This window comes from Hermetia illucens, chromosome 4, assembly GCF_905115235.1.
Source record: "Hermetia illucens chromosome 4, iHerIll2.2.curated.20191125, whole genome shotgun sequence".
In the NCBI taxonomy this organism is placed as follows: domain Eukaryota; kingdom Metazoa; phylum Arthropoda; class Insecta; order Diptera; family Stratiomyidae; genus Hermetia; species Hermetia illucens.
The window spans coordinates 8,209,804-8,236,659 of NC_051852.1; the positions used below are offsets into that span (position 1 = coordinate 8,209,804).

The 26,856-nt window shown below is 40.5% G+C and overlaps 1 protein-coding gene across 3 annotated transcripts; it reads right to left on the reverse strand.

Moving 5' to 3' along the window:
* Positions 1 to 5,395: 5,395 nt before the first annotated feature.
* Positions 5,396 to 15,909, reverse strand: LOC119655898 (delta-like protein 4). 3 transcript variants are annotated; one of them, XM_038062050.1, is made up of 8 exons: positions 15,677 to 15,909; positions 7,659 to 7,872; positions 6,968 to 7,194; positions 6,792 to 6,873; positions 6,482 to 6,573; positions 6,026 to 6,413; positions 5,815 to 5,948; positions 5,396 to 5,747 (listed from the first exon to the last, which is right to left on the reverse strand). In XM_038062050.1, the coding sequence occupies exons 1-8, from the start codon at positions 15,677 to 15,679 to the stop codon at positions 5,538 to 5,540; spliced, it is 1,350 nt and encodes a 449-aa protein (XP_037917978.1). In that variant the 5' UTR covers positions 15,680 to 15,909; the 3' UTR covers positions 5,396 to 5,537. The 3 variants fall into 3 exon arrangements, with proteins under 3 accessions (XP_037917978.1, XP_037917977.1, XP_037917981.1); XM_038062049.1 differs by having other exon boundaries at positions 7,656 to 7,872; XM_038062053.1 differs by having other exon boundaries at positions 7,806 to 7,872; positions 15,677 to 15,905.
* Between the last annotated feature and the right edge of the window lie 10,947 nt (positions 15,910 to 26,856).

Sequence of the window (26,856 nt, forward strand, 5' to 3'; positions counted from 1 at the left end):
ATTGGCTCAAAGTACATTTTCCTTGGACCAATGACACCGGCACCCGCTCCCTCTGCTGTGAGGGATCCGTCAGTGTACCAAGTAATCAGTTGCTGGTTTAAGCCGTATGTCGTAGCCACGTTCTCCCAGTTTGCCTTGTTACTTCAACGTGTTGCAAATTTCTTATCGAAGTGAAACCTTGTTGTCCTGTTATCCCTTGGTATCAGTAATTCGGGATACCGCCTAGAAAGAATATCAATCTTCCGTCGATTTAGGCAGCTCCCCGCCTCACTCATACTACCGGCCATCCTGAATATTGCCCTCCTTGCCTGCATCTACATTGGTTACATAGGCTCGTTTTGAAATATAACGGATTATATTGTAATGAAAATCACATTGGGAAAATTATGTGCGACATCAATGCAAATCGTAGTAATGACAATTAGCCTGACCAGCAAAATTGCATAACAGCAAGGCGAATATTTATTTAGGATTGTTAATAGATAATTCTAAAGCCAGTAAGGCGATCTCGTCAAAGGCGCCAAGTAGTTTTCTAGCAAAGTGTTTTATGCCTTTCTGGAACATTCCGCGGAGTATAAAAAGGCCGTAAGTCCCCCCACGAAGTCAAAGTTCGATCGTGAATATCGTGACCAAAGGACGCGTCAAATCGGTAAAGAAATCTAACCGACTAAAATCAATCAACCTTCCTTCCTTCCTTGCGAAAAAAACCCAACGAGTGAAAGTGAAGCTAAACATTTAGAAACTCATTAAAACCGGACGCGTCGGCGCCAACAAACCTAAAAGTTGGTGAAGTGAAAAACTAAAGAAACTGAAGTGGACTAAACAACACTGAAAAAATCCTTGATTAGAGGTGGGACAAACTACAGGGTAGGCCATTTATTGAGGGCCCATCTGGCAACCCTGTAACTTTTGGGAGGAATATCAGATTGGCTAATGACATACCACGTTTTTAGCGTCAACCCAAGACAGTTTATAACATGGAGCGGTACACTCCAAAGGAACGCGCTGAAATAATTCACTTTTAAATTCAAAATAAGCTCTCAATTGCGTTAACTAAACGTGCATTTCGTAAAAAAAAAATAAAGTGAAAATTGTTCCATCTACAAGCACTTTGCAGGGTTTATACGCAAAATTTATTAACCAGGGTAGTCTCAGCAATACCAGTCACGCATCTAGACAACGTACAAGACGCTCCAATGAAAATATAGAAGCCGTACCAGCCAGTATTGAGGAGATTCCGCGAACATCGAGTTATCGCCGTTCCCAGGAATTAGGCATTACAAGAACCACACTCAGGCACATAATTCATATGGATTTAAAAATGTTTCCGTACAAAATTCAATAGGCACAAAAATTAAACCCAACTGATTATCCGAAACGCCTTGGTTCTGCCAAATGAACCATTGAAATTGTTCGCAATGAACCAGACTTTTGGCCATTTTCCCATTTGGCCCATTTCCAGTTAAATTGAAGCGTAAATAAGCAAAACTGTCGCTTCTACGCTACCGAGGATCCTCAATTAATAGAACAACAGCCTCTCTTCGATCAAAAAGTGACTGTGTGGTGCGGGAAAGGTCATCTGACCGTTCTTTTTCGAAAATGACGATGGAGCCTCTGTTACCATCAATGGCGAGTCAATCATCGAAAAAAATGGCATGGAAGGCTTCTGGTTTCAACAGGACGGAGCAACTTGCCACACTTCACGCGCTACAATCGATTTTTTGAACACATTGTCCCCCGAAAGGTTGATGTACAACACTGATGATTTTCCATGGTCACCGAGATCACCAGATTTGACGCCACCAGACTTTTTTCTGTGGGGCTATCTCAAATCCAAGGTATACATCAACAATCCAAGGACTCTAGCTCAACTCAAAAACAACATTCGACGCGAAATAGCCGGCATATCGACCGAAACATTGGCGAAAACGATGGAAAACGCCAAAAAAGAGCACATTTGGCCATCAAGGCCAAATGCAAACATTTGAAAGATATCATTTTCAAAAAATAGCTGGAATAAATTTTCTCGAACTAAAATAAATGATTTTAAATATGAACAGCAAAAAAATGTTTTAACAAGTTATGTGTGACGTCAAAGTAAATAATAGTAATGCCAATTAGCCAGGACCTCCAAATTGTATAACAATAGGACGAATATTTAGTTAGGATAATTGTTAACAGATGACTCTAATGCTAGTAAGGAGATCTTGTGAAAAGCACAAAGTAGTTTTCTAGCAAAGTGTTCACATGCCTTTCTGGAATATTCCGCAGGTTATAGAAATGTCGGAATTGTTAGAACAGATCGCGTCGATTATGAATACGGTTGGAACTGTACCAGTTGAAAGAGTTGTTCTATAATTAATTGGGCAGTACGGTTGTATAAGTAAATGTAAAATAAACGCTTATATTAAAGTTACAGAACGGGTTTTTGTTGAGTGCTACGCAATTCAGTGATACGAGTCTACGTAGAGCAAGTAACGTAACAAGTGGCAAGTCTACGTAAAGGAAGAACCTAATAATATTTTTGGTGGGAATTTGACTTCTGTGTTTGAATCATGGAAAATTATTGCATTAATTCAAGCTATCTCATATCATCATACTCATATTCTCTTCTCCTTGATTTCCTATCCATTGTACCTATTTTTCATCAATTATCAGAGAGTATTTTGTGTCTTCTTAGTAAGTCGCATTCCAAACATGCCTCACTCTTCAAAATTAATGTTCTTACTTTGTTCCTCTAACTAAATATCATTTTCTATTAAAAACGATGAGTGACGGTTTTGTCCAAGATAGGTAAATACTCAGACGCTTCTTCACCTCTACCCTAGGAGCAACACGACCAAAAGTGGTTGCCAAATTTTAATTACTCCTTTATATTATATATAGGTTTTGCAAGGACCAGAATTTTCTAAACCAATTTTTCAAACCATTTTCAAGATTGTTCATTTCATATTCAGGATTTCTTCAATATTTTCCTATAAGATTTTATACCAACTTTTTACTACTGGTCAAGGATGGAGCTGGAATTCTTTGAAAAAATTCGTAGCTTTCCATCAATTTTCTATCATGAACCATTATATTCGGTCTGGAAATATAGCGGTCCAATGGCGTTATCTAGTACATCATAAGCCATTTCATGGTTGGAGGAAAACCGTGAGAAGCATCGTCCTCTTTACATTGTATTTCTGGATCTAGAGAAAATGGTTGACCGTGTGCCACAAGAACTCATCTGGTATACTCTAAACAACACTTAGTGCCAGAAAATCGCTCTACCACAATCCAAAAAGTATATTTTTAAGTGTGACGGATATATCAAAACCGCTACGTGTTTCTGTTGGTGTTCATCAAAGAAGCGCCCTCTCACCACTCCTCTTTGTTCTTGTTATGGACACCGTCACACAGGATATCCAACGTCCAGCGCCTTATACACTGCTTTATGCAGATGATGTTTAGAGAGAGTCTAATAGCAAAAATGATCTCGAGCAACTTTTCCAAAAATGGAATGATCGCCTCATGAAACGCGGTCTCAGATTGAAATTAAATAAAACTTTTTGACGACCGATCCCCATGAAACAGGCACAATCACTTAGCTTGAGTAGCATTTCAGCTCCTTCACTTGAATATCTGCACTTACTCTTTGTCTTTTGCTGCTGTAACTTTAATACAGAGTTCCTCAAGAAGGTCATTCAGGGTCATTCTTACACCGTTTTCCACTTCCTTTTTAACAGTACGAAGTATGTAAGAACTCCTTGCAGCGTCGTTTTTTGGTTGTTGCAGAAATTCGAATTCAACCTTTTTTCCTGCTTCAAAGTCTTGAAGCATTCCTGATATCATTGACCTTTGCAGTCTCATTTGCCTGAATTCAACTATTCAGATTTTTCAAAAGTTTTGCGTAACTGTATCCTCCGGTTGGTTGGATTAGCGCTGCTTTTTCCTACTACCTTGTTTCCACTCTCCCTTCTATTTGTTGTTTCTTCTTTAACCTCCGGTGTTCCCTTTCTTCTGCCAATTTTAGGTTTCTTTGGCTCCTTTCCCTGCTTGTTATTGCCACCCAAGAGGCTAGAGGCGGGTTTCTTCAGCTGCGTACAGTGATCCTGTGACTCATCAGTGTTCTTGGTATTGAATACTGCGATTGCCTCCAAAGTACTTTATATTGCCCCCTCTAGATTTCCCGACAGTTTTGGACCATATCAAAAAGCTCTCTAGGTCGGAATAACCGTCTTTCTCATCTTTATTTATGTTCCACTGCTTCATCGTTGCAGTCTTCAGTTTAGGTGGAGTTCATCTGGCGTCATGTGGCATTAATCATCTCTGTTCGCTATATTTGTCCCGTTCCTTCTGATTTCTGGCCATCAAATGCAAGTAAAGATCGCATTACCGCTGTGCTTTTCATTGATGTCATTTACTGCCATCATAGTTTTGCTGGCATCATCATCTATCTCCACCGATTAATAGTCTGTGACCTGCCCAGAACTAAGCGATTTAAACATCTCGGGTCAATCACCAATGGAGAACTGAAGATGAAATGGCGTTCTTTGTGATCAACGTATCAACGAACGTCTCAAATCTAAAATTTACCGCAATGTCGTCCGTCCTGTCGCTCTCTATGATTCTGAGTGTTGGCCAGACAATGAACGGCGTCTTGCGTTAATGGAGATGAATATGTTGTGTTGGATTAGTGGCGTGACACATTTTGATCACATCCGAAATGAGGGCATCTTCGATCAATATGAGGTTGCACCGTTCGTGGAAAAAGTGCAAGAGAGGTGTCTTCGATGGTGTGGTCACGTAATTCGCGCTAACGAGTATTCACTTGCCAAGATTGGTCTGAACATTAAAGTCAATGGTAAACAACCAAAAGGCCGGCCAAAACAACGATGGCTTGATACGCTAGATGGGGATTTAAAAGCCTCGCTACAACATACAGATCAGGCATTTGATAGAACCAAATGGCGAAACCGATCACAACGAGTCGACCCCGCTTGTGAACGAGACGAAGGCTGAAGAAAAAGAAGAAGAATAATCCTTCATGATTAAAACGTTCCATATATTCCTGGATTTTTAAGAAATGTAGTTTCTCTTTAAGTTTCTCCCTCTCCCTGTTCAATGTTATGTCAATTTCTATGTAATCAATAGGATGCCCTAATACCAGCTGGCTTGGTTTTGGGGCGATTCGTGTTCTTTTTTAAAAAGTATACACAACTAAATTATACTAATTTAGGTGTGAACCAAATGAATTGCTTCGAAATTTTCAAATAGGCACAATCCATTTCTATTTTAACATATCTAAGTCACTATATTTTGGTAGGTCCTTTCTAGCTCTGAAGGTAACAGAGTGTAACATTGGTCCTTTTCACAAACATCAAAACAAGGAAAAATACCAAAAAAGGAAAAATTAATAAATTACTCGTTTGTTATATTTAAAATCATTACAATTAGGAGACAAAAATTGGCAGATCTCATGAACACCTTCAATCAAGTTAATTATTTCCTCGTCACATAGGCATCCTGACATGGATATTAAACAACAAGTTTACTTAGTGATATCTTGCAACAGGATAGGTTCGCGATTGTCGACATGAAAGCAAAGCATCTCCAGATGTTCCATGAGGACATTGGCAAACAGCAACATGGTTTTTAGGTTCACAAGTAGCTCCTGAACCGCATTTATTAATGCATGGGTTTACGCATTCGTAGTTGATACAGGCACGATTGCTTGGACACTCAGCATCGCTTTGGCATTCACCCTGAAAAGAATTAAGAGAGTTTTATCAAAACTCGTTATGTTATTCAATAGATCCTTGTTGGACATACTCGAACGCAGTGGCTTAATGAGTTTCCGGTGTAGCCTGGAAGGCATGTGCATACTGGTCGTTCCTTGCCGGTATTATCGTGTCCTGGAACACATTGGGCGTTTGTTCCACAAGGGTTTGGTTCACACAAGTCCTCTAAAGTACAGAAAAGATGTTGAAATATTTTCATAAGTAACGATCATTGCTTTTAGGAGGCAAAAACTTGAACTCACGGGCAGTGAAGGGGCGGCAACGAATGAATGGATCTCCTGTCATATCTCGTGGGCAACTGCAAACTGGGGTAAGTCCTCTCAGATGGCAATCAGCACCGATACCGCAGGCTCCTTCACAAGTATTTTTGCAGATACCATAGAAACATGCTGGTCGATTTGATGGACAGTCAACGTCTCCATAGCATTCTGGACGGCATTCAGTGTGTGGGCTGCCAATATATCCCTTTGGGCATTCACAGACAGCACGATGGTTGGCTACCCCACTGCAAGTTGCTCCCTTTCCACATTGTGAGCAAGCTGCTACGCACTTGAAACCTTGGCACATTTCCTGTGGGCCACATTCTTGATCGATTTCGCATTCATGTCGACATCCTGTTAGTGGATTTCCCTAGAATGGACAGAATGAGCTTATTAATTACTACCTGGAACCGCCTATCATCATTTTCAGATAATTACAATGAATCCGGTCACACAAGAACAGGTCGGAACTCCATTAAGAACTTCACATTTTGTATTCACACCGCAGGGGCTTGGATGGCATTGTTGCTCTGTAAAAGGGAGTGTAAACAATAATTAATAACATTGGATTAAATTTAAATTAAAAGTGGCTATATTTAAGCCCACATAGGTTCTCATTTTGATATGCACGAGAATTATCTAAGAGATATATTGTACGCAAAGTGGGCAGTTGTAAATCTTGCAGTCAAGATCAAGGTCATCAGATAGAGGAATAGTTTTCAAATGCAGTAAACAAACAGAGACCTACCTGGATCACTTAGACGGCAAGAGTTGAACGGATCACCTTCATAGCCGCGTGGGCAACTGCAAACAGCAATATGGTTACGTGGCTGCAACATGGAAACATTATCATTGAGGTGAGTTAGTCTTTGCTATCTAAAAATAGGCCCAGGTTTCATAGTGAAATTTTCAACTTTGGCTTACCTCACAATTGGCATTTGGTCCACAAGCTCCAACGCAAGGATTCACACAGTGTCCATTCTTGCAAGCTTGGTCAAATCGACATTCGATTGAATCCAAACATTCGGCTCTGTGACAATGAGTTAAAGGATTTCCACTGTGGCCTGGTGGGCAGGAGCACACTGGACGGCCGCCAGCTGCTTCCTGGCAAACAGCGTTCGTTCCGCAAGGATTTCCAAAACATCCTTGACCTAAATATGAAAATTAGATGTTATGAAAAAGAACTTCCTCGTGGTCAGTTAATAGAGGAAAAGGAATATAAGTGAGTTGGTGCAAAGTAGGTAGAACATTAGTTCAAAATCATGAGAGAAGAGTCCTTGAGATAGCTTAAAACAACCATCGTAAATATAGTGTAGACCTTCAATTCCTTATATGTAGTAATTGAGCAGAGTATGACCACCATCAATAAGCTTTTAGTAATCAAATTTTTGAATTTGTTACATATTAATTTTCCTCAATATTACGACTCTAATGACTGTCCACGGGTCCCAAATTAATTTTTATTCCACGATTTTAACAAAATCAAATCCAATATTCCTGAATAATTCCAGAAAAGTCAACATTATCAGGATTTAACCGACCAATAGTAAAAAATTACTGGGGTGAGTACTATATTTTATATTTTGCATAAAAAAACAAAAAGTGATGATACTGCCTGAAACAATATCACTCCGGTAAGTTATCACGGGAGCTCTGTTAACCACACGGGATTGATATGTATAAGTTGGTGTATTCGTGTAGTAATCACCGACCAAACGATTGTAAACTGTACTACAGTCATAACATCGGGTTGAGGGCGTACCTAATGTTAGCGCGCACGATGATAATACTACGGTCAGAGCCAATAGTTGTTTCGATGATAAGCGTATCTGAAACGAGAAATTAAGAAATTTAATTAGGTTCAATCCGGAATTCGTTATACAGCTAGGGAGTTGCAGAGTATTAATGCTATTGACGAAATACAGTTCAATATGAAAGGAAATAAAAACTCCGCTATGCTTTTAACATAGCCCACCCGTGTAAAACACAAATAAAATGCTGACAACAGCAAAGGAGATAAATAAAGTATAGTCGGAGTTATTCACCTATGCTAAATCCTACCTGATCTCTCTTGGTGACAGGTCCCGCGATAGGCCGACCAAGAAAATGTATCCAATGTCATTGGAAACAACCTGATCGGATCGGGAAACAAGCCTCGGAGAAATACCAGGGCGTCCACCTCAGTCGACGCAGCAGGACGGGCCCCGGTCCTGTCGATAAATGACCAAGGGTCCTTGACACATGGACGGCGTCAGGACGTAAGTAAGTCTACACGCTAAATATTGGCGCTCTAACTAGAAAGAGCAATGAACTCGCAAGAGCCCTTCGAAAATCTATGGCATAGAACGCAAACGTGGCAAAAATGGCTATAAACTTCTTTATTTTGGTAGACCACACACTCAATACCGGTTTGGCATTGTCATCAAATCTCTATCTCTCTCATCTCATCTCCGTGATGCCATTAAAGAAGTTGAACGATTTAATGACCGACTGATGAAACTGATCATTATATCAGCTGATCGCACTATTCACTTCTTTACCGCGTATACACCATAGATAGGTTGACCTGATGCGCCTGCTGATGATTATATCATCATTGCCGGCGACCTTAATGGTCATGTGGATGAATAGGCAGACGGTAACAGGTGCCAAGGGGGAAAGGGGTTGAGAGTGCACAATGAGGGTGGCGAGCGTATAATCGATTTTGCGGACACTCCTTTTTGTTCTTGATATGGACACCGTCAGACGGGACATCCAAGGTCCAGTGCTTATACACTGCTTTATGCAGATAATGTTTTCCTGCCGTCTAATAGCAAAAACTATCTCAAGCAACTTGTTCAAAAATGAAATGATCGTCTCAGATTGATTCTTAATAAAACTGAATTTTTGACGACCGATCCCCATGAAACTGGCACAATCACTGTCAATGACAGCTCACTGCGATGAACAATTTAAATATCTCGGGTCAATACTATCAGCCAATGGAGAACTGCCTTATGAAATTGTTTCACGTATTAACGCAACCTGGAACCAACTGGTGTTCTTTTATGATCGACGTATCAATGAACGTCTTAAATCTAAACATTACCGCAATGTCGTCCGTCCTGTCGCTCTCTATTGTTCTGAGTGTTGGTCGACTGTAAAAGAGAACGGCGTCTTGTGGTAATGGAGACGAAGATGATGCGTTGGACTAGTAACGCGACACGTTTTGATCACATCCGAAATGACGATATCCGCGATCGATAAGGACTTGCACCGATCGTGGAAAAATTGCGAGAGAGGCGTCTTCAATGGTATGGTCACGTAATTCACGCTAACGAGAATTCACTCGCTGAGATTGGTCTGAACATCAAAGTCGATGGTAAACACCCAAAACAACGGCGGCTTGATGCGCTGGATGGAGATTTCCTCCTTCCGGTTTCCTTCACATCTAAATGTTCATCGTAGTGCTATACCCCTTTTAAAGCATTGCCTTCCCGAATGCGTTCCTTCCAATTATCGTATCTTTAAGCCCTGCTATCGTTTTCTCGATTTTTCAAATATTACATCGGGTATTCCCGAGTGCGTTCCTCTTTTTCCTTTTCTTCAGCCTTTGTTCCGTTCACGAGCGGTTTCACTATTTGGTTCTATCAAATGCCTGATCTGAATGCAGTCGCGAGGCTTTTAAATACCCATCCAGCGCATCAAGCTTCCGTTGTTTTGGCCGGCCTTTTGGTCACTTTTGACAAAAGTGTGCCATTCAGAAATAGGAATCGATGTTATTAGTCGTTACGCCTGCTGAGCCTATCCGACTTGAGGAGAAATTCGGCTCTTCGTGGGCAGTCTGGTAGATTTATTAGGTCTAGTTTTGTTTATGGTTGTTCTGGCAGCCTTTCACTGTTTAACTTACTCTTGGGTTCTGCGGCCTATCCAAATGCAAATTCGGCAGCAATAAAACACATACTCGTGAAGTTTCGTAGAATAACTAAGAAGGGCAAAAGTATAAAAAATCTATCCCATATTCACTGATAGGCAAGCACGGTCACTACACGTAAGCCTTCAGAAAATATTTAGGTATTATTTATTGACTAGAGGGGCAACGAACGGAATGATTCCCCCTGCGCGAAGTTTTTTTCAGGAGCCCAGATTTTCCGCATAGTTATCAACGGTCTCAAAGTTGTATTCTCCTATCTTTATTCTTCCCATTTGAACAGTGCGGTTTGATGTTGTTGGTTGGTTGGTTTTCGGTTCTGACGTTGCCCCCATTAACTTTGTCTTGCCTTCATTGATGTGCATCCCAAGATCTCACGCCAAAATGGCAGTTTGTACGTCTCGGGTCATTCTTGCCATGATGTCGATATCGTCAGCATAGGCCAGTAGATTATATAGTTAAAAAAGCCCACGGACCCTCTTCCCGCTCAACCGGACCGAGGGGTGACCAACCTAAGGATGGGCTGAAGGCAACGTCCAAAGGCCCGCATCACAGCGATGATGCGTTTTAACGCAAAGTGTGTGCGACCATGCGAAAATGTATTACTACATCCAGATTGTCGCAAACACTTCAGCCAATGACGCGGAGGTCCTACACTACAGAGACATGGATCTTATATCGAAGACAGTGCGGATCAAGACTGAAACCCATTAGGTCAGATTGTTACCGGACAGGACTCTTCGGACTATAGCACAGATTGCAAGGATAACCGCTTTTTGCATCTCCATGTATAGTCCAGCCCTAAGATCGAACGTTTTCAGCGCTTTATGTAAGTTCTGCGGGACTAATCCCGCCGCTGAAATTACTACTGGGACTACTTCAATCTTTTGTAGTCTCCAAGTCTGCTTCCTATCGTCTGCCAAGGGGCCGTAGTTCCGGATTTTTTCGTGCTGTTTTTCAACAGTGTTCCGGTCCAACGGTACGGCTACATCGATTATAAAGCACGCTCGTTCTTCCTTCAGAAGCAGAACTAGATCGGGTCTGTTATGATTAACACTGTGGTCAGTGGCAAAAGTGTGATCCCACAGTAGTTTGACCCGATCATTTTCCAAGATTCTCTGCGGAGTATACTTATAGTAAGGATGGTAGGTTGCCACTAAGTTATACTTCAACGCAAGGTTTTGATGGAGAATCTTGCAGACGGAGTTATGACGATTGGTGTACTCGGTACTGCTCAACATCCTGCACGCAGATGTTATGTGCTGGATGGTCTTCTCTTCACAGTTGCATAACCTACAACTGGAGTTGGTGATTGAGGAGTCGTGAAGAATGTACCGTTTATAATTTTTTGTTGGGAGCGAAGCATCCTGAATTGAAGTTAGAAATGCTTCGGTCTCATAGAACAGTACACCATTAGTCAACCATTTGTTGGAGGCTTCGATGTCAATGTCTGACAACAACAAATTTTTGATATGACCTCCGTGAATGGGTTTCGCTTTCCACATCTTCTGTTGGACTGAAGTAACATTCGACATGGGATCCCATTCTCTGCTTCTTAAGTTCAAAGGAGATAATTTATTACCTGCCATGACGGTAGTCTGATGTATTTGGCTAGAGGATTGTTTCTCATAGAAAAACTCACGAAGAGAATGCACTTGATTATAGTGCAACGTTTTTAAATCAAGTACCCCCCTTCCTCCCTGATGACGTGGGATAGTGATCCTCAATTTGTCGGCAGCTCTATTATGCATGTTGTTGTTTGCAAGAACTACCCTTACCCGTCTATTGACAGCTTCTAAATCAGTATTACTCCACTGTATCACACCGAAAGTGTATAAAAGGACGGAAATGGCGAAGGTGTTGATTGCCATGATTTTATTTTTCCCGTACAGCTCAGTTTTAAGGACAAGATCCAGACGCCATTCAAATTCCCTCAGCAACTTAGATTTGATTATTGCTACAGCAGGTGTTGTTGCTTGCAATATGCCGAGGTATTTGTAGACGTCGTCCGAATCCATGCCCTCAATTCGGATGTTATTTTGGCTGTATCCTTCGTTGTCGGTGTGTTTTCCCCGAACAATTGTTTTTATGCGACATTTCTCCAAACCCAACTGCATGCCGATATCCCTGCTGAACTGGATGGTGATGTCCAGCAAGGAGCGAAGTTGGTTCTCGTCTTTGGCATACAATTTGATGTCGTCAATGTACATTAAATGGCTTAATGTACATTTCGACAATATGCCATGCTTGACTTGGAACCCGTATTTGCTTTCATGCAAAAGATGGGATAGCGGATTCAAAGCCAAACAAAACCACAGTGAGCTTAGAGAGTCGCCTTGGAAAATGCCACGCCTGATTGGTATCTCTCCTGATGTTTGCGAGGATACCGATAGCTTCGTGCTCCAATTCTTCATTACTGTTCTCAGTAGAAGAACGACATTCGGGTTGATTTTATACAAGCGTAACACTTGTAGTAACCACGAATGTGATATGGAGTCAAAGGCTGATTTATAATCGATGTAGGCTGTCGAGATGTTTCGTTTTTGATGGACAGCCTGCTTTACAGCTACCGTATCGATTATAAGCTTTTGCTCCTCAGCTATCAATTTATGAACATCAAGATGTTCTGAGATGTTCGCGCACAGAACTGCAGTGAAGACCTTGTAGATGGTAGGAAGACAAGTAATTGGTCGACATTTTGAAGGGCAAGAGACACCCTGTTCCTTGGGGATGAGGAAAGTTATCCCCTTGGTGAAAAATGGTGGAACTAAATCAGGATCGGCAATCATCTGATTAAATTGATTTGCCAATATCCTGTGAGTGCTCTTGAACCGCTTCAGCCAGAAGTTGTGAATCTTGTCAACTCCTGGCGCCTTCCAGTTACCTGCCTTGTCAAGGGCTGCTTCAACGTCGACTTCAGTTACGTCAGGCATGGTCATTTCGGGGAGGGCCTCGCATGAACGCATAAGGTGTGGGAGCCACGCTGCTTCTAAATTGCAACGGCTGGATTCACTCCAAACACTTCTCCAGAAGTCTTCTGCCTGATCCAGATCGAGGTTGCTTTCCCGACTTGAGTTGGTGAGATTTTTGTAGAATCCGCGTTGGTTCTGGAAGAACAAGGTGTTGTCTGTCCTTCGCTGAAAGCTTTTTTGATACCTACGGATGCGATTGGAGCATACCGCAAGTTTCTGCTTCAGCATCTCGAGGATTTCTTCGATTGGCATATCATTGGACAGATGGTAGTTTCCAATGATGTTCGCAATGCATCTGTGCACTCTTGGTGATGGATTTCCAAGGAGTGCTTGCGTCACACGACCAATCTCCTTTCTCAACTTTTCGACTCTTTTGTTGAGTCGAAACACCCAGAACGGTAAAGTCCTTCTGCGCATACCTCTCTTATTCGCTCTAAGATGTTGATTATGGAGACGAATAACCGTGGCAGCTGCAACGAAGATCAGGCTGTGAACCAGCCAAAATTCTGTCAACGGCAGCAATGATGTTAGTAGTTGCCGAAGTAAACTTCAGTTTTGGGATCTTTGGCCTAGCGTCTGGGAGAATCTCAGCATATTCTGTGAATGCGATCTGGAATGCGGTCAAAGCCTCATTATAAATTGGGTCGACATTCCCAGTTACTAAGCTTCTCCTGACTACTGGATTCATGGAGTGCCTTATAGGTGGAGTACTTGGGTTACTCCTTTGACTAGTCTGGTAATTTGATGACTCCAGCCCGAGCTCAAGTGAAACCTCTTGGAAGATTTGTTGCCTAGTTGGTAAGGCAACTCGGTTGTTATTCACTATCACCCGGTACTGGCTGACGACGTTCTGTTCCGGAACATGACTTAGCTCCGGAAATCGGGTTATGAACGCGTCATGTAGTCGATGTCTGTACCCTGATGGATTCCGTTCCAAATCCGTGACACGGTAATAGGCGCGGACGATAAATTCGTTAAGTTAGTTCGTCCAAACTATACGACGCCTAGGTCTCCCGTCCCTAGTGGTTGACGGCATAACCGCCAAAACATCCAAGGGCGAAGAGCCGCTCTGATGTTGGTGAACGACCCTTAACCGTGTTGGGTACTGTCTTCGTGTCCCTGGGGTCCCATTTAAAGAATTTAAACAAACGTCCCCAATTTTATTCCCACGAGTAATGGGGAACCAGTCAGCCCTGCAACAGAGCCCCAATGTTGCGATGCCCCATGGTTACCTCCAAAGGTAGGGAAGGTATTTGGAGGGGAGCCGCTGAAATACAGTGTAACGTCACTGCAATTCATCCGATAGGCGCGTCGATTCCTTCACCCCGGATTACGGATTTGTTAAGGAGGTTTACTCCCCCTGAACAGGAAGAATCGATAAGGGAGGACGAACACAAAGGGAAACGTTCTGCTTGTCCGCGGCTACTTATTTACAAGATTAACTTGCAATATTCGTAGCTGACCCGGTGGATCATATCATTATCCGCAACCCATGACACGCGCCTGGTCGTAGGCAGCTCTGCGTTTGCAACTCAGGTGAGGATAAACCTGGTACGCCAGGAATATGTATTTATATATATACTTTTTCTATTAAAACAAAAAACGATAGAAAATTGGTGAGCTGCTAACCTAATTCCATCCTCATCCAGTGGTATCAAATTTGGTACCAAACTTTACAGTAAAAGATCGCAAAAATACTGAATTGGAAACGGAAAAGTGTGAATTTGAGATGGAAAATTCTGAATTACATTTGGAATAGTCTGAAGTTAATTTGGAAAGTTCTAAAATTGAATTGAATTGGCTTGAAAAATTCTGGATTAAACTTGCAAAACCTGTAAATGGACTTACAACGAAATTGCAATAAATCCTGAAAAGGAGACATATGACTCGAACAGATGCATGGGGAGACAAATTAGAATCTTAGGCAGATCCTCGCAAGGTTTGGTAGCTGTTATAGGCAATATGTTTACCCCGATTTCTATTGTCTTACTATGCTAGCACCACCATCTAGACGACCTAGAACATGTTGGATAATTAGATAACATGCTGTTAAAACTCGATAATTGAAGGTTATGCATCTCGGAAGACAAGATTCAATTTGGATCATAGTGCCATTGAAGGAGGAGCCACGCAACAAGAATGCAATAAGGTCCTTTGTGCCGATTCCACCTATGATTTGATCTAAGGGAGGAGCGCGTCTTTATATTCAAAAACGACCAGAACAATTTTCATATGATGGTCAAGCAATTAAGAATAATTGAATCCATAAACAAACACCACACTTATGAATGCCTCTTTGCCATTGTTGAAATTCAAACAGTGCCTTATAAGCATAACGCCCCCATGTTGGCTCTTCAAGTTCAAAGTCAATGGAGTGGTTTTATCTATTTATTTCTTACTCATTGTTGAATAATTCAACTAAATAGTCAAATAAATGTAAGTGGATGACGTAAGTACATTCAGGAATTTAACACATTTTTGTTCAAAAATTACCAATTTTAGTTAATGATTTTTTTCACAAACGCATAATTAACACTGTCAGCGACACCTTACATCCGATTATAGTTTGAACTTTGGGTTAACCAAATCTTAGCACGAAATTTTAGTATTTATATCACGCAATGCTTCTAAGAATAGAATTCAAATCTTAAAAAGTTTTCATGAATTCTAAGTACCCTTAATAGTGTTTCGTCACTTTCACATCCTTAAGTATGATCACTCGGACAACCAATCACCCAAAACTACACTTACCATTTTATTAATTCGAAGGACTAATCCAATGAAATATAAACCTTCGTCCTAGATGTCGTTAAAAAGCACGTTCACTAAATATTTAATCCAATAAAAAAGCAAAAAGATATTCCGCGGCACCTCAGCAGCGGAAGATATTATTAAGAAAATTTGCACACTCTTGAGACAACGGTAGACAACCGCACAATGGATCGATCGATTACTAACTGATCACCAGTTAAAAGTATCTCAAGACTTTTATAACTACTTAGTAGGAGTAGGCTTCACTTGATATACTAAAAACCCAAAAAAGAAGATAAAAACATGTTATAGTTACTCAAGTAGCTTCAAGCATCACTTGCTGTAAGGAGGCAGCAAATATAGCATCGCAGAAATAAGTGTGGTGGGATGAACCTGTGAGAATACGAAATTCTCAGATATTTTAAGATATTTGCATGCTTGACGGTACAGCAGAGCAAGAAAATAATATTATTAAAATAATAGAAATAGATTGATTCGGATAGAGCCTAAAAGATTCCAAGATTTCAGCTCAATGCTTTCACCGAATATTATTCGCGTCCTTGAAGGTGAAATAAATTCTAGAGCCGGAATCAAATTGCTACTGTAATTACTGTAATTAATGAGAGCTAGAATCCAAGGTACTGTCTTGAAAATTTCTTCCAGTAGTTTACTTCAACTTTTGAAGAAGCCTCGATAATATGGTCGCACTACCATATTCCATTACAATTGTCTCCAGCGTCGCGATGGTGACAAATTTTCAAGGTAAGTTTACCTTTTCAGTCAACAGAACTTGTATTTTATGTATTTATGCTTAATTTATCTCTTCAAATTCCCCGGTAATCGTTACCGTATGATTAATCGAACTACTTGGAAGATGCCAGCTTACCTAGATACAGATACTCGTAGTCGGAGAACAGGAGGCAATAATAGATGACCACGTAACAATAGGATGTTCAATTGAACTACATAATGTACTGAGAGTCAATCAGAAAACTTGTTTAATGCCTGCGATAAACGACTTACCCCAAGCCTAAAATGGTAGTTAAATGGTGGATTGTGCAATGTGAAAGGCTATTTAGCTTGTTTGTATGGACGAATGTACGTAACGATAAAGAGAGGTTCAGTAACCTTTACCCATGAACTTCACCATGGATGATTGAGGCGCCTTTCCTGGTCTACTAATCGGATAAAACACGTACGATCCAATTATTCCTCTAGACAAGAAGTGAAGATTTCTCGACTTATGTTCCTTAAAATCCATTCAAATCACATTCGAGCTTAATGTCACTCAACAGATATAGTAGTTCAAAGAAAAGAGTGTTTGGAGGTGTGTAGCTTAAAATAAAGGCCTATTGTGTGGGTTATTTTGATTTCGTCTGATCTTTGTAGAGCTCTTCATCCCAACTTCGCCTTTTGAAAATTCAAATGTATTAACCGTTTCTTTGGAATACTTATAATATCTTTGAAGCAATTCAACCTTAAAGATATGCACAGCCTAGACGTCTTGCTAAGTTTGTCCCTATATATGCTACTCTATATATGCTACTACCATGTCATGACCAAAGGGTCAGTTGAGGAAGCCACCTAATAGAAGAATGCAAGACTAAGTGAAGTAATAAAAACTTGTTGTTTCTTTTTCGTTGGTGTGGATATTTATTCTTGCAAATAGCGATATTTCGGGAACCACTTGTTCCCTTCATCAGTGCTAACAACTTGTTAGAGAACAAGTGGTTCCCGAAATATCGGTATTTGCAAGAATAAATATCCACACCAACGAAAAAGAAACAACAAGTTTTTATTACTTCAATTAATTAATCGTTGGAAACACCGCATAATTTCACTCAGCAAAACTAAGTGCTAATCAAACCCCAACCCAATACTTGACGCGTGCTGATAGGTGAATGCCACACGTCGGTGCGAACTATAGCTAGTTCCGGTTTGGTCAGAGTCAACTAGTCTAACTTCTTCTAAGCTTAACGAATAGAGCGAGTTATCCACTTAAGGGGACTTTCATAGGACATACCATAAGTGAGTGATGGGATTTGTTTTTGACAGGGCAGGTGAATGAGTCTACGCAGTCAGTGTTTTATTCTTGCAGCCGTAAGCCGTCGGACTACCCACTAAACATCACCCCTTATCAGAAAACTAGTTTGGAACCGTTTAACATATTACTTCAGGCTAATCCTTCCCAACTTCCTCCCTGTCCCGCCTAAAAGTATCTTCCTTTCACAAGCGGGAAGAGACAGGAGAAAAGAGATTTGTTATTTCAAAGAAACATCCGATTCCTCCACCAGTTCAACGCAATCTTTTTCGCAAGAAAAAGAATGCTCAGTACGGCTTCATCTGTTAGTATTTCACTAAGAAAGTTCACCTGTATCTGCATAGAATTGCTGATACCTTTCACAAGAAAACGTGGTGTTATCGGTGTCGTCCAAGTAAGTGTGATGATAATGAAACAAAAGCACACAGTCTCAATGAAAAATTACAGTTTAGAAAGGAGGAATAAGAACAAAGTGATTATGCGTATGCCCTATATCCCATAAAGAAATGAACAGGGGACATACATGCTTTCCGTGTCAGGCACCAACCAAACTCTCCAACCAGGTGCACAGTCCATCCGCCTCTTGACTCGCACACCCAAAAAAAAACCACTCATTCAGGGTATAACGCCGTTTTTGATGGGCAACCACACCTTCTGGAAGCCAGGGTTGAATTTTTAATACCAAAAGTACGAAATTTAGTACTTTTTTAAGTTCATTCTCAGTACTTTTTCTCATTTTTCAGTACTTTTTTAATTACTTTTTCTCATTTTTCAGTACTTTTTTAATTAAGGGGGAAGCCACATTAGGAGGTTTTCAGAATCGACTTTTTTCATTGGTAAGATCATTAGCAATAGCTATCCCCGAATACTGTGCAGAAATTTAAAACCGAAATGCGTGGTCCTTTAGTTTTTATAGGGGTAGAAGCGAACGATTATCGGGGTCACCACCCAGAGTGTAATCGCTTTATGTCCTTACGAAATCTAGTAGCGTTATGTAAACATTGTATTTATAAATGCTTGGCATCAGTCCCTTGGTCGAGTGCAGTTGTAACTATATTTCCTTTTCATCAAGAGATTGGTTATTATATAATTTCCATGCCAACTCTACATACCTCCCCTATCGGTAAACCTGACTTGTTTGAGCATCGGTATCATTCGCTCGAGCCCCAAGTCCAAGATAGTGTGGAAAGTCGGAAACGAAATTCGCCCCGATGTGATTCAATACCTTTCCAATCCGATGCGTCGTTGCTTTGCAGCCGTAATTGAAAACATAACATTAAAATTGAAAAGGAAGTTCAAATTTCGTTGGTTTTTAATTAGAATTCGTTAGCACTTGGTTGTGTTTATTTTCCTTCCTTTTCATATGTGATCTGTATTATAAATATTTTGATGTTTTCATTACTTCGTGTGAGATGTTTTTAGATTAGTTCATGCTCCTACCTAGAACAAGCTATGTATAAACAATATTGGTAGTAACATTACACCATGTACATAGGCATGGAATAAAATACAACAACAACAGAGAAGAAAATCTTTTCTTTTTGCGTGAACCTAGGTACGGTCATATAAAAGTACCATCTTGTACCTTTTTGCCACATTTTCTAATACCACAATTTTTCCGCTTCCTTCAACACTGCTGGAGTCATTTTCTTGCGTCAGGTGGTCTTCCGTTTTTTTGGCAGGAAGGGCAACGGAGCTAACTACCGCCGTCACCATCACAGCTGCCTCTGGGACAGTACGATGAGCAGACACCACTAGAAAATTTTCCCATTCTTGTACTCGCCAAAGTCGCTTACGTTGTGACCCCCCCTCCCCGCAAGCACATGAGCCCATATTTCCGCGCCGTATAACAGAACGGACGACATCACGCTCATGACAAGCAGTTCTAACATTAACGAATGGCCTACTACAAACTTCTCCGCCGTTTGATTTACTCAAAAAAATTATCTTCAAGTTCAACGTCAATCCAAGAAACTTACCCTTTGGGGATTCTCTTTTTAGTCAAGGGGACCACTTTAATTTTTCCAGCGCAAAGTGTTCGCTCACCCATCGCATCCATATACCAGGTCTTCTTAGCGCCTGCTCAATAATGCATCCACCAACAGGTGTCACAACATTATCGGCAACGACCAGGCGTGACTGTTCTGGCATGCTGAATCTTAGCAGACTATCGAAGGAAGCAGTCCAGAGATCCCTGCAGCGTCTCACAGAGGAAGGATCAATCTCGCATATGATCCCTCAATATTCGCAAAAATAGTCCGACACAAAGAAGTATTTTTCCTTGTGTTTCTAGTACATCCCCTATTTTATGAAATCGCAGGCATTTCTAACATTGAGCACCACCTCGATGAACCACATTTACGACCATCCACCGTGGATCGTCATCGAGGGTTCTGTGAGAGTATCTTCTTCTTTTGATCCTGCTCGGATTCGTACACTCGATAAAGTATAAAAAGTGTGGTATCTATTGGGATATGTTTTGCTGCTGGTTTTGTTTCCCAAGTAAAGCATTGCTTTGTCCACCATACTTCAGTCGATAGTGTCGTATGCCTGATTGCTCTAAAACCGAACTGCATCGACGAGTCTACCCCTGATGTGTTAAACATAAAGAATGGCCGGCAGACAGGCGGCACCTCAGAATATACTTTGTCTTTCCTAATCAGCGCAGGCGGGTAATTAGGTTTGGAGCTGTTCTACGGATCTTGGCATATTTGAGTAATTATCAGCTTCCTGTTTAACAATTGGAATCCGAACCAAAATGTGATACATTCTTCAAGATCTTTGAAGTCCTAATAAACCTTTTTCCATTTCCCGTAACGCCATTTAACACTTTAAGAATCACAAAGACGACAATGCTTACGCTGGATGAAAACTCAAGCATGGTACTCGTACATACGGCCCTCAACTTGTTGAATTTTCTACAAGCCAGGAATTTCATATATCTGATTTTTCGACGAATATTGATTGAATAAATATTTCATAATAAAAATAGACTTTTGTTGAGGGTGCTGGGAGTCCACTTGGTGCCGGACCGGACCACTTGGGAAGCAACTTACTTCCTCTTTTGTAGTCCACGGACTCCTCTTTTTGGGTTGAACACCGGTCACGCTGCTCCCAGGGCAGAGGTGAGGCAGCGTCTGATGAGTTGCCTCTGTCCTGGACGAAACCGTCAGTTAGCTTTTTCGTTCGTTTTTAAAATAGGTTTTTGAAAAACCTTAACCCAACTAGCTGTTATTGCTCCTTAAATCAATTCATTTTGCCGAACAGCTCTGCCTTCTTTTGCGAGGAGAGGCACTGAAGCACTTCCCTGGAGTTAATCTCTTAACCTCTGACGCAGTTGGCTAGTGCAAAATTTGGCTAAAAATTATCCAGCTTACGATTCAAAGGTTCCAATTCCCATCAGAGTGAAATGCAGACTTCTCTGGAGGACTGATGATTAATGAGCAACTAACTATACTATATTCAAAAGAGCGTGCTTCATCATCTTATTCGCGGGAATTTATTTACAGTTTTTTGGTTTAGGAACTTAGTTACATCAGTCATGTTATCGAGTGGGTGCGATATCCGAAGTAAGATATAAATGTTTACTAACTAGTTTCGCTGTCTGCAAACGGTGACAAAAGCAAACATGCATACATTTTTTTTAAATTCTAATCTTTAGAGCAAGGTTTTTCACTTTCTATCATTCAAGAATATCAAACGACAATAAACATTTAAATAAGTTGATTTAACGCTAGAATGTACGCCAACGATTGAAGACCAACATCATTTTGACTGACATCAACTCATTCATTATGAATGGGTTATCATAAAAAATGGTTAAACATCAAGTGGATCCAGACTTAGGATCCCTCTTATCCCAATAAAAAATTTAGCTTTAGCCTAGCTTAGGCTCAAATTATTGGCGGTAAAAACTTGGATGTAATTCGCAACCTTGTCCTGTTTTTGCGATTATATAAAGAAACATTTTCCATCTGTGGCCACTTTCGGTCATGCTGCTCCCAGGACAGAGAGTTAGAGTTTCGCAAAGTTAGGGAGGAGGAGAAAAGGAAGAAGTCCTCAAATTGACGACAGAATGGAAAAATATTCAAATGACCAAAGTAATAATGAAACAGAAGGAAAGGGAAGTGAATAAAATAAATAATAACTAAATGAATTATAATAAAAAAAACTGATAATAAAGAAAATATAAAAAAAATGTCAAAATAAATCCCTCTCCCAGACCTCTGGTGAACATATACTTTTTGTATCAACCAGTATTCTCAAATATGACCACACCTAATAATTTTTAATCAAAATAGGCTATAAATCATCAAAACGCTTATTCCCTTTTTTTTACATGTCCATAATATTCATAATAATAATAATAATAATAATCGTTGGCACAACAATCCATATTGGATCAGGGCCTTGAAGTGTGTTAGAGCACTTCATTCAAGACCGTAACGGTACACTACAGTTGACTGTAGGAGACAATGTGGTCAGCATTGCATTCATAATAAAATAAAAAGATATAGTCCTTAGAAAAAAATCTAACGTTAATTCACTTTTTCTATATAATTTCGTATTTCACGTTTTATACGTTAGCATGTACACAGATCGGGAATTCCGACCCCTCATTTGATATTTCAATTATTTGTCCCTTCAACAGTTTTCTCATTTCTATTGAAACTTCTTTAAATGTTACTCTTGTGTATATATTGTGGTATGCCTTCGCCGAACCACAGTTACTGTCGAACCTGAAGTATTGGGAGATGTCACTCGATCCTCACCTTTTCCTTTTCGGATTGGGTCCTTCTGTGCTTTTTTTATATTTCCGAGTTATCACAGTCTCGGCAGATGCCAGATTTTACCTAATACTACAAGTACCAAGCATTTAGGTTCGGACGATCCTACCTATTTAAAAACTAAAGGGGCGCTGGTGGTAGTGGTCGGTCGTAGGTCAATGGGAGAATCCGTCGAGTACTCCCCGCAATATCGAGCACGTATGCAGAATGATGTACAGGGTGCGGCAGCATAACTTCCTTTTTTAAAATGCACGCCACTCAGTTAGTTGATGTCATAGCGGAGCGCTAGTGGTCTCGTTCAAGAGGGGATACTGTAAAGTTTTGTCCCGACACGGTTCAGTCGCCATCATGCGTTGGAATAGTGAGGAGCGTGCCTTTGCCGTTGAGGTTTACTTTTCAAGCGGATGTTCGGTTATTGCAACACAGCGTGCATTTCGGAATCGCTTTAATTTAGCCCCGTTGGCTCCCGTCCCAGCCCGCAAATCAATTGTTACATGGGTCACTACATTCAGACAAACTGCAAGTGCCACAAAAGGAAAAACTGGAGTCCCTCGGCCCATTAGATCACCTGAGAACATTGAAGCAGTGAGAGCGTCAATGTTGCGATCGCCACGGCGTTCTGCGCGCAAACACGCATCTGCCCTTAGACTATCCGATCGTTCTGTGAGAAGAATTCTTCGTGATGATCTTCATTTTCATCCCTATAAGATGGCGATAGTGCAGGAACTTTCAGAACGTGACTTCAATTCTCGGATGAACGCGTGTGAGCTTCTTCTTGATGTCGTTCCCGAGAGTGCTATTGTTTTTTTTAGCGATGAAGCCCATTTTCATTTGTGTGGGTCGGTTAACAAACAAAACATGCGCTACTGGGCTGACACCAACCCTCGAGAATTGCATCAAAAGCCTTTGCATTCACCCAAAGTCACAGTGTGGTGTGGAATTTCCTCAGCTGGAATTATTGGTCCCTGGTTTTTTGAGGAAAATGAGGTTACAGTGACAGTGAATTCGGACCGGTATGTAAACATGCTACAGAATTTTTTTTTCCCACGGCTAGAAAATTTGGATTTGGGGGACACTTGGTTCCAACAAGACGGTGCAACAGCACACACTTCAAGAGCATCGATGGCTGTTTTGAGGGAACACTTTCCAGAGCGCCTTATCTCAATTAGAGGCGATTTGGAATGGCCGGCACGCTTTCCCGATCTGTCGCCTTGTGATTTTTTTCTATAGGGTTTTTTGAAATCCCGTGCTTATGTGAACCGTCCAAGAACCCTACAAGATTTGAAGACCAACATCCAAGAAGAAATTTCCAACATAACACCTGCTATGCTAACAAGAGTCATGACAAACGCCAGAAATCGGTTTACGCAATGTATGGAGAATGGGGGACGTCACCTAACAGATTTGATCTTCAAAACAATGTAAATAAAAACTTTAGACATGTACCTACATTATAAAAAATAAATAAATATTTTCCGATGCATACAATAGTTTTTATTGAGTTTTGAAAAAAGGAACTTATGCTGCTGCACCCTATACTTCTGCATGGTTTGAACCAGACTATGCGAACGTCCCAGAAAATCAAGGGGAGCTGTGAGGGATTTAGGTACAATACCTGTAGCTGACAATATTATGGGAACTACAACCACCTGCTCGAGAATTTTTTTTTATTCTGATATTTTCTCTTATATTATTTATTTTATTGTCTTGTATGATTGCCTCCAGAATAATGGCCGGAGGGTGTGGGAAGGAGAGGGAACCTCAAAAGGTCGCACCTCAATAACCATTTGAGACAGAAGGAACACGGATAGAGACTAAGATCTGTCGTGGATCTCCCCTCTTGGACGCGGGATTCGGGTTCGGAGATATACAGCTCCAAGCGCGTGGTTGAGTCGTCGTTTTTTTATTTTCACTTTTCAGATTTAAGCTCGCGTTTTAGTTTAAATCGTTAGGTTTACGCGAATCTTTATGTTTGTGTAGTTATTTTCAAGATCCGGCGCGGGCCCACGCACGAATTTTGAATAATAACACGTGAGGCACGTAGCATTCAAATGACCCCCACCACATTCTCGAGTCTGGGTAGCACAGAGGCGTGCAAGCACGTGTCGACCCAGCGCTCCGATGGAGCTTCAGTATTTGCGGGCGGGCCTTCACTATCAATTTCGCCAACTTTTTAGGTATTGGGTTAGTTCTTCCCTCTAGGTCGACTTCGGCCACTCAGGATGGTCGTTTGATCATTAAAATTCCATAAGTTTCATTCAATACTCCAATTAAAATCGAAAAAAATAAGTGTATATCTGAGGGTTAACTTGTCTGCCACTTTCTAGCGGGACAACTCTATCAAAGTCATCGAGAACAAGATTTAAGCTCAGTTCCCGGATTCAAATTCTGATGAACACAAGTACACACCCTCTCTTATTTAGATTCAATATTTTTTTTGTATTCCTCCTTTCCTTTCCAAACATTATATCTCAATATCAATGCAAAACATATGATTAATCTAAGCAGCAAACCAGAAATGAAAAATGACGTCCATTGAATATCTAAATCTATAAAGATATTCTGTGCGTAGGTGGTACTCAATGGTCGAACTGTGTGTCTGATTCAAAAAATTGTAAACATGCCGACATGTCCGTATATAAATATAACAGATGATAGTACATACACAAACACAGATTTAGCTCATTACAAGTGGATATATGCATATGAGATTTTAATTCAGCGAATGAAAAAATTAATATCCATAAAAATGGCAAATAACGAAATGGTAAAATATCTACATTAGGGCATTCGCTTGTGCCAGCTAGCTATGAATATTACATCATGATAGTGTGACGTGATAGTGCTCTATATTTGGATGTAGTCAAAGCCAATCAGCAGATGCAAAAGATTTGAATTTGATTGTGAATTAAACGTTGCAATTTGCAGCCTACGCACCAGGTGAATCTTGGAGTAAGACATATCTAAAATTGTTCGTTTATGGGGAATTGTAACAGTCGAAGAAATACGTCAGGAAATATTTTTGTAATACGATGAAATAAGATATTCAAGGACAAGAGGTCGTGCTTACCACCTATGATAGTAAACGATTTTGTTTACCAACCAAAGATATGAGTTCCTGCTTATGGTATCTGGAGGTTGCATTTTTTTTTTTGCTTTAACACTCAACATTTTACTACAGCCATTTGGAAGCGTAGTTAATTTCAATTAGAGCGTTACTCAAATATAATTCCAAAGGTTCAAAATCATATAATGCAATCCGTTCAGAATCTCCCGCAAGCTAGTTAGGAAATCTACCAAAAACTAGCCATCCAAGTGCAGGAAATCCTCAAGAGAAATGCCTCTGGAAGTTTTTTCCGCTATGGAATCTTCAAGCACACGTTGAACTGATTTTCCTCAAGAGAATACTCAAGGTTTATTATCATTAACAAAAACATGCACTAAAAGATGGGAAATCCGGCCACAAAGCCAAAAAAAGAATTGATATCTGTTCCGGATTTTGGAGCTCAGGGAATTATTGTAGCCTCAAGGACGGCACTATACCTTAAAGTTTGAATTATTCAGGCAGGGCAGCTTAAGATACGATCGTTCTATCGTATCGAGTGACTGACTCTCCACGGACATACAAATCCTTGATAAAGTGTATTATTTTACTAGCTGACCCGACAGACTTCGTACTGCCTCAATCGATAAATAAAAGACCTAAACTTTTGTATAAAATAATTCTAAAACAAACAAAACGAATCCGTATTTAATAAAAAAAGCATATTGTGAAGCATTCCGTCTCCGGATTCGATCAATTTAATTATGTCGTGATTGCTGTTGTTGTGTTTGATGTGCACGAACTCGTTGCATTCTAAGCCTATCTACTTCATTATCGCTCACTAAATAACGCAATTCTGACATAGCAATACGACTATTTTCTTGATCTGTCTCTCTCTCTAGTCATCAGTGCGGTTAGCACCTAAGGTAGCTGTTCGCACATTTGATTGACTGCGACGACCTAAGTCAGGTCGTCTACTCCTCGGCATCGTAAATTGTAAATAATCAAAGTGAGAAAATTTTCCGCTCACTTAGCAGTAAAGTGTTACAATCACAAAATATAAAAAAAAAGAGCATATTACCTGGAATGTCACTATCACAAAGGTTCGCCAAAATAAAGAAAGTTCTCGCGCACTCATAGATATCATGACGCAATATCGTAATACTTCTTTCCGTGTTGTAAAGTGCAACAGGATGGATTGACATATTAGTTGGTTGTCAAATCTAATGTCAAATATTATCGTTGCGTTCAGAAATTTAATTTGTAACAAAAGTTAATATCTAGTCTAGATTGGTCTTGAAATATTTAT

Coding starts and splice junctions, on each gene's coding strand:
- LOC119655898 (XM_038062049.1), bottom strand. Junction 6,874..6,967: donor GACCAAATGCCAATTGTGAG/GTAAGCCAAAGT, acceptor TCCATGTTGCAG/CCACGTAACCATATTGCTGT. Junction 6,414..6,481: donor CTTGTGTGACCGGATTCATT/GTAATTATCTGA, acceptor TGTCCATTCTAG/GGAAATCCACTAACAGGATG.